Source organism: Zophobas morio, unplaced genomic scaffold, assembly GCF_036711695.1.
Source record: "Zophobas morio isolate AGI-343-1 ecotype UQ-CSIRO unplaced genomic scaffold, CSIRO_AGI_Zmor_V1 ptg000012l, whole genome shotgun sequence".
Taxonomy (NCBI): Eukaryota; Metazoa; Arthropoda; class Insecta; order Coleoptera; family Tenebrionidae; genus Zophobas; species Zophobas morio.
Window position 1 is genome coordinate 7,237,968 of NW_026972117.1, and position 9,161 is coordinate 7,247,128.

A 9,161-nucleotide genomic window follows, 5' to 3' on the forward strand; every position below is an offset into this window, starting at 1 on the left:
CCGAGATCATAAATACGCTATGTTTTTAAAATCAGCATGACGAAAACTGTATTCCAAAATATTTTTTTGGAAATTTTTTGGCAACTTTTTCAAAAAGCAAAATTTTTCAAACCCTATGAAAATTTTGGCTACTTTTCTACAATTTTCAACATTTAACCAAAGACATTTCTTCATAGATCTGGAGCTCTAGACGTTAGTTTCGGGCTCATTTTTTTGATGGCTTATACCATTTTTTCAAAATCTCCCACTGAGAGCATAGACAGGCTACATTTTTGGAATCAGCACAACGAAATCTAAGTATATCCCAGAATTTTTGAGACATTTTTCGGCAACTTTTTCAAAAAGCAAAACTTTTCATTATCTTCTGCAATAACTTATACCATTTTTCCAGAATCGCCCTCTGAAATTTTGAAATTTTTTGGATTTAAAGAAAAAAATATTTCAAATAATTTTTTTTTCAAATCTTCCACACGGAGCATAAATACCTACGTTATGTTTTTAGAATCAGCACGACGAAATCTATATCCCAGATTTTTTTGGGATTTTTTTGGCAATTTTTTCAAAAAAAAAGTTTCAATCACCCACGAAAATTTCGGCATTTTCGACATTTAATTAAAGACCTTTTTCATGGATCTCGACCTCCAGACGTTGGCTTTGGGCTCATTTCTGCGATAACTTAACCAATTTTTCCAGAATCCAATTTTTGGATTTTTATAAAAAACTTGTTTCAAATCAAATTTTTTTCAAATTTTCCACGTTATCTTTTTGGACTCAACATGACGAAATTTATATCGCAGAATTTTTTGGTAATTTTTTCAAAACGCAAAATTTTTCAAGTCTTCACCTACATATGAAAATTTCGACCAATTTTCGCCAAATTTTCGAAATGTAAGTAAATTCATTTTCTTATAGATTTCGATTTTCAGAAGTTGATATCAGCCTCATGTCTGCGATAATTTATACCACTTTTCCAAAATCTCCCACTGAAATATTGCAATTTTTTGGATTTAAAGAAACAATTATTTTCAAACTGAGTATTTTCAAATTTGCACCGAAAGAGCAAAATTTTGCAATACCCACACTGAAAATTTGGGTCACTTTTCGACAATTTTCTAAATTTAACTGACATTTTCTTATCGATTTCGAGCTTCAGAGTTTAATTTTCGGTCTCACTTCTTCGATAACTTATAGCATTTTTCCAGAATCGCCCTCTGAAATACAGCATTTTTTTGGATTCTATAAAAAATTATTTCAAATCAATTTTTTTCAGATTTTTCACAGAGGGCATAAATACGCTGTTTTCGGAATTAGCACGAGAAAATTTGTATCCCCGAATTTTTTGGGAATTTTTTTGCCAACTTTTTTAAAAAACAAAATTTTTCACTATCACTTGCGTATGAAATTTTGGCCACTTTTCGAAAATTTTTCGACATGTAACTAAAGACATTTTCTTACAGATTTCGACCTCCAGAATTTGGTTTCGGCCTTGTTTCTTCGATGACTTATACCATTTTTACAGAATCTCCCAATGAAATGTTGAAATTTTTTGGATTTAAGAAAAAAATATTTTTAAACTGAATATTTTGGATGAAAAGCATAAAGGGGCTACATTTTTGGAATTTTTGGGAAATTTTTTGGCAACTTTTTTAAAAGAAAAACTTTTCAGTACCCTCACTTGCATATGAAAATTTCGACCAATTTTCTACAATTTTTCATATTTAACTAAAGACATTTTCTTATAGATTTCGATCTGCAGAAGTTAGTTTCGGCCTCATTTCTGTGTTAACTTATACCATTTTTCCAGAATCGCCCTATGAAGTATTGCAGTTTTTGGATTTTATAATATAATTTTTTATAATAATAATTTTTTTCAAATCTTCCAGCGGGAGATAAATACGCTGTTTTCGAGATTAGAAGGGCGAAATCTGTATCCCCGAATTTTTTGGGAATATTTTTGACAACTTTTTTAAAGAACAAAATTTTTCCATGTCACTTACATATGAAATTTCGATCAATTTTCGACAATTTTTGAAATTTAATTAGAGACATTTTTCTATAGATCTCGACCTCCAAGAGTTGGTTTCTGTCACATTTCTGCGTTAACTTATACCATTTTTCCAGAATTATCCTCTGAAATATTGCAGTATTTTGAATTTTATAGAAAAAAATTATTTCAAATCCAATTTTGTTTTCAATTCTTCCACCGAGAGCATAAATACGTCATGTTTTTAGAATCAACACGACGAAATCGGTATCCCGGAGTTTTTTGGGAATTTTTTGGCAACTTTTTCAACAAGCAAAATTTTTCAATATATACCTATGAAAATTTCGACTACTTTTCGACATCCAGAAGTTAGTTTCGGCCTCATTTCTTCGATAACTTATACCATTCTTCCAGAGAATTTCCTACTGAAATATTGCAATTTTTTGGATTTTATAAAAAAATTGTATCAAATCGATTTTTTTGCAAATATTCCAGCAGGAGATAAATACGCTATGTTTTCGGAATTAGCAGGACAAAATCTGTATTCCCGAATTTTTTGGGGATAATTCTGACAACTTTTTCAAAAAACAAAATTTTTTCATATCACCAATGAAATTTCGACCAATTTTCGACAATTTTTGAAATTTAAGTAGAGACATTTTTCTATAGATCTCGACCTCCAGAAGTTGATTTCTGTCTTATTTCTGCGTTAACTTCCACAATTGTCATCTGAAATATTGCAATTTTTATAATTTTATAAACAAAAATATTTCAAATCAAATTTTATTTTCAAATCTTCCACCGAGAGCATAAATACGTTATGTTTTTAGAATCAGCACGACGAAATCTGTATCCCAGAGTGTTTTGGGAATTTTTTGGCAACTTTTTCAAAAAGCAAAATTTTTTAATACTCTCACATGAAAATTTCGACCAATTTTCGCCAATTTTCGGAATTTAACCAAAGACATTTTCCTATAAATTTTGACTTTCAGATGTTGGTTTCGGTTTCATTTCTGCAATAACTTATATATACCATTTTTCCAGAATCGACTTATGAAATATTCCAATTTTTTGGATTTAATAATATGTTTTTAGAATCAACCGAACGAAATCTCCGCCCCAGAATTTTTTGGGAATTTTTTGGCAACTTTTTCAAAAAGCAACATTTTTCGACCACTTTTCAACAATTTTCGAAATTTAACTAAAGATATTTTCTTATCGATTTCAACCTCTAGAAGTTAGTTTCGGCTTCATTTCTTCGATAACATATACCATTTTTCCAGAATCGCCCTCTGAAATATGGCAATATTTTTGACTTTATAAAAAATTATTTCAAATCAATTTTTTTGATAACTTTTTCAAAAAACAAATTTTTTCCACATCACCTACAAAAAAATTTCGACCAATTTTTGACAATTTTTGAAAATTAACTAGAGGCATTTTTCTATAGATTTCGACCTCCAGAAGTTGATTTCTACCTCATTTCTGCGTTAATGTATACCATTTTTCTAGAATTATATCCCTCTGAAATATTGCAGTTTTTGTATTTTATAAAAAAAAAATATTTCAAATCGATTTATTTTTTTGCAAATCTTCCACTAAGAGCATAAATACGTTATCTTTATAGAATCAGCACCACGAAATCTACATCCCAGATTTTTTTGCAAATTTTTTTGGCAACTTTTTCAAAAAACAAAATTTTTCAATGAAACCTATGAAAATTTCAGCCAATTTTTTAAAAGTTTTCGACATTTTCTAATAGATTTCGACCTACAGAAGTTTTTACAAAATCTCCCAGTGAAATATTACCATTTTTTAGATTTAAGAAAAAAATATTTTTAAACCGAATATTTTCAAATTTTGCACCAAAAGCATAAACAGGCTACATTTCTGGAATCAGCACGACGAAATCCAAGTAAACCCGTGAATTTTTGGGGAATTTTTTGTCAACTTTTTTTAAAAGAAAAACTTTTCAGTACCCTCATTTACGTATGAAATTATCGAATAATTTTCTGCAATTTTTGATATTTAACTAAAGACATTTTCTTATAGATTTCGATCTGCAGAAGTTAGTTTCGGCCTCATTTCTGCTATAACTTATACCATTTTTCCAGAATCGCCCTATGAAGTGTTGCGGTTTTTTGGATTTATTAAAAAAATATTTTAAATCTAATTTTTTGCAAATCTTCCAGGAGATAAATAGGCTATATTTTCGGAATTAGCACGACAAATTCTGTATACCCGAATTTTTTGGGAATTTTTTCGACAACTCTTTCAAAAAACAAAATTTTCAATATGAAATTTCAACCAATTTTGTATAATTTTTGAAATTTAACCACACATTTTTCTATAGATTTCGACCTCCACAAGTTGGTTTCGGCCTCATTTCTCCGATAACTTGTTCCATTTTTCCAGAATTGCCCTCCGAAATATTGTAGTTTTTTTGGATATAAAAAAAAAAAATTTCAAATCGATTCTTTTTTTAAATCTTCCACCGAGGCATAAATACATTGTGTTTTTAGAATCAGCACCACGAAATCTTTATCCCAGAATTTTTTTGGGAATTTTTTACAACTTTTTCAAAAAGCAAAATTTTTCACCTCGGGTTGCCTATGAAAATTTCGTACATTTTTCGACAATTTTCGACATTTAACCAAAGAACTTTTTTCGATGGCTTATATTTACCATTTTTCCAGAATCGCCCCCTGAAATACTGAAATTTTTTGATTTTATAAAAAAAAAATCAAATCTAATTTTTCTCAAATCTTCCACCAAGACCATAAATACGTTATGTTTTCGGAATTAGTAAGACGAAATCTCTATCCCAGAATTTTTTTTGGCAACTTTTTCAAAACGTAAAATTTTCCAGTACTAAGGAAAATTTCGGCCACTTTTCAACAACTTTCAAAATTTAACTAAAGCATTTCCTTATAGATTTTAACCTCCAGAAATTGGTTTGGGTTTCATTTCCTCGATTTTTAGAAAATCGTCCACTGAAATACATACAGCAATTTTTTTGATTTAAAAAAATTAACCGAACATTTCCAAATCTTTCAGAATTTTTTGGCAACTCTTTCAAAAGGACAATTTTTCAATAATAATCAAAATTTCAGCTACTTTTCGACAGTTTAACCAAAGACATTTTATTATAGATTTCGATCCCCAGAAATTGGTTTCGGCCTCATTTCTTCGAAAACTTATACCGTTTTTCTAGGTTCTTGATATTCTTTTTTTTTTGGTTTTAGATGGCTATATTGCACTCTCCAAACGTTCGACCAATCTTTCATTTTTTTACCCATAGCTCATTTTTTATTTTTATAATTATCGATCTTTTAAATCCCAGGGGTAGTACAAGGAAAATCACTATATATAGTGCCATCGTGCGTCAGTTTTCTTAAGTAAGAGTTAATAAAGTCATTTTTGTATGTAGATTTTCCCATCTTGGTTGTTGTTTGAATTCCATTCACCTTGTTGGATATTGGTAACAAGTGTTTCCACTCCTTAGTCCAAGTTTTTTTGCCAGAGAGTAGAATAAGCAGAATTCTAATGAAAAAAATCTCTTTAACAGTTCTTTTTTTGGTTTAAGGCTTGGGCCATGAGCACTTCTGGACTTCCGGCACCGACTTGGCCGACGAAGGCCACTTCTTCTGGATGTCCACGGGCCGGCCCATCACCTTCACCAACTGGAACGCCGGCGAGCCTAACAACTTCCAGTACGAAAACGGGGAAGAGGAAAACTGCCTGGAACTCTGGAACCGCGACGGCAAGGGCCTCAAATGGAACGACTCCCCATGTTCGTTCGAAACTTACTTTGTGTGTGAAGTGCAACAGTGATAGTTAGTAACAAGTGATGTAAAAGTGATAAGTCACTGCCTGAGACTTGGTATAATAGTGCTTCGAGCCTAGTATTACGTTCAGTCGAGAAACAGGCCCGGACTGACGACGTGTTCTTGTATGATAGGATGAATGGAAGTCAAAGACCATAAACATGTGCAATTAGTATAGGATTTGCTGTTAAGTAAATGTATTTAATTTTTTACCAATTCTGTTAAGCTAGTGTTGTATTTACACGATATATGCGTTCATAACCTAAGTCATGTTTTTATACAGCGTATGAAAGGTGTGTAATGTCAGAACCATTGTACAAAGTCGAATAAACATGTAATATTATTTAAGAAGATGTTTGTTATTTTAATTTGTAAATAAGCAGAGAATCGTAGGAATAACGATCTTAATGGATTGTGGTGGCGAGGAAAGTATAAATAGAAAATTCTTGACGCAGTAGAAATTCGCAATTCATTTCTATTCAGTGAAAAATTTTATAGAAGAAAATTAGTACACGTGATTGTTAAAGGCAGGAGATAACGTAATACGTGAGTGTATGATTAGAATGTACATTAACTGTATCTGTGTATATTAAAAAAAAGGTATTACTTATTGTGCATACATAAATGATGAATTAGGTAATCGTTATTTGTGTACTTAGCAGGCGACGCAGTATTTTAACACACGAGTAGTACACTCAAAATTTTTGTACAACTCCAAATGTTTGTTTTGTAACGTTTTTTGAATAAAGCACATCATTATGTATAAATATCTTGATTTTGCGTTTGAGTCAACAAAATAAAAAAAAAAATGTATTAAAAAACTGACACACTGACATGGAAGACAAACGTTTCTTGCAAATGTTGAAGACAAACAGTATGAATGAAGACAAATTTAAAAGCGTTTAAGTGCCATTATTACATAATTATATACTTTATTACATAACTGAAATAATACTATAATTTGGTGATCTTCCACGCAACAATTTCTGCTATTTCATTCAACATCACTTAAGATGTTTACTTAGCAGTAGTTATTATTTTATATACGCACTTTAGAACGTTGGTTGGTTAAAGATTTAGCGACTTTGTGGTTGCAAAAATTGTGAAAAGCCAAAATGTGTAAATAATTAAAGTATAAGTTCCAAGTGACTTATTGTTGTAAGTACATTTTAGTATCATCTCTGTTATTGTTATTTTCAAGTTATCTTGTATTTGATTTATTTTCGTGGCTTCAGTCAGCCCAATAAATCTTGCTTCTTTGAAAAATTATAAACATTGTTTGCTATTTTTGTTTTAAATTTCTCGATTTGCCATTTTCCGATTTTTCAATTTTTGTTTCTTCGGTTTTTCGATTTACACTTCTTGAGTTTTCAATTTTTAATTTTGCAATTTTTCGGTTTAAAATTTCCCGAATATTCAATTTTTAATTTTTCAGTTGTTTTAAATACTTTGGGAAAGAATTGGGGCCCCAAGTTTGTTTCACATTTTTATAAAAGACACTCCGAGCTCCAAGATTGTTTCAAATTCTTTAAGAAAGAAGACACTTGAAGCTCCAAATTGTTTCATGTTCGTAAAAAAGACACTTGGGGCTACAAGATTGTTTCATTTTTTTAAAACAGACACTCAGGGCCTCCAATTCATTTCAATTTCTTAGTAAAAGGAACACTCGGGGCTCTAAATTGTTTCAAATTCTCAAAAAAGACACTCTTCAAAAAACGATTCTGGAAAAACCATAGGAGCTATCGAAGTATTGAAAGCTGCAGTGACTTCTACGGCCGGAAATCAACAAGAAAATGTATTTTCTAAAATTTCGAAAATTTTGTTGAACATTGGTCGGTAAATTGCATTAAATCGTTATTTCAAAGGGCGATTTTGGGAAAACGATTCGAGTTATCGAAGAAATCTTTGCGGAAGTGACTTCTACGGTCCGAAATCTACAAGAAAATGTATTTTGTAAAATTTCGAAAATTTTGTTGAAAATTGGTGGAAAATTGGTCGGTAAATTGCATTAAATGTATATTTCAAAAGGCGATTCTGGGAAAACGATTCGAGTTATCGGGGAAATGTTTGCAGAAGTGAGATCAACGGTCCGAAATCTACAAGAAAATGTATTTTGTAAAATTACGAAAATTTTGATGAAAATTGTTCGGTAAATTGCATTAAATCTATATTTCAAAGGGCGATTCTGGGAAACCAATCGAGTTATCGAAGAAATGTTTGCGGAAATGACTTCTGCGGCCCTAAATCTACAAGAAAATGTATTTTGTAAAATTTCGAAAATTTTGTTGAAAATTGGTGGAAAATTGGTCGGTAAATTGCATTAAATCTATATTTCAAAGAGCGATTCTGGGAAAACGATTCGAGTTATCGGGGAAATGTTTGCAGAAGTGACTTCAACGGCCCGAAATCTACAAGAAAATGTATTTTGTAAAATTACGAAAATTTTGATGAAAATTGGTGGAAAATTGGTCGGTAAATTGCATTAAATCTATATTTCAAAGGGCGATTCTGTGAAAACGATTCGAGTTATCGAAGAAATATTTGCAAAAGTGACTTCTACTGCCCGAAATCTACAAGAAAATGTATTTTATAAAATTTCGAAAATTTTGATGAAAATTAGTCGAAAATTGGTCATATTTTGCGTATATTTGTGCTTTTTAAAGCACGATTCTGGAAAAACCATTGGAGTTATCAAAGAAATGAAGCCAGAAGTGACTTTTGCGGCCCAAAATCTACATGGAAGTATTTAGTTGAATTTCGAAAATACTCGAGAATGGTTCGAAATTTGCATAAGGGAGGTAATTTTGTTTCTAATTTTCAATTTTTGGATTTTTCGATTTTACAAAATTTCGGTTTGAATAAATTTGTTCTTTTGGTTAAAAAATCGAAAAATGTTTTTTTTTCAGTTTTTCGATATTTCAGTTTTTGATATTCCGATTAAACAGTTGTATAATTTTCCGATTTCTCATTTATTCAATTTTTCAATATGTCATTTTTTGATTTTTATTTTTTTTTTATTTTTAGCGAGTACTAGGGCCACCCCCCCCGGCCTTTATTTTCTTAGAAGAATAAGTCATCTGCCAAAATCAATCTTTTCTTGGCAAGTACTAGCCCCCCGCCCACCCACCCTTTATTTTCTTAGAAGAGTGGATCATCTACGAAAATCAGTCTTATCTTGACAAGTCCTATCCCCGCCCACCCACCCTTATTTTCTTAGAGGATATGTCATTTGCAAAAATCAGTCTCATACTTGCCAATATAAGATTGATTTTGGCAGATGACCTACTCTTCCAAGAAAATAAAGGGTGGGTGAGCGGGTTTAGTATCTTTTCCTAGAAGAGTAGGTCATT

At 31.0% G+C, this 9,161-nt stretch overlaps 1 protein-coding gene across 1 annotated transcript in view; it reads left to right on the forward strand.

Moving 5' to 3' along the window:
* Positions 1 to 6,586, forward strand: part of LOC135127713 (C-type lectin domain family 4 member F) — a 125,941-nt gene extending 119,355 nt beyond the window's left edge. The window contains exon 5 of the mRNA XM_064054279.1: positions 5,571 to 6,586. Within this exon, the coding sequence (XP_063910349.1) occupies positions 5,571 to 5,818 (248 nt within the window). The 3' untranslated portion in view covers positions 5,819 to 6,586. The remainder of the gene's footprint in view (positions 1 to 5,570) is intronic.
* The last annotated feature ends 2,575 nt before the right edge of the window (positions 6,587 to 9,161 follow it).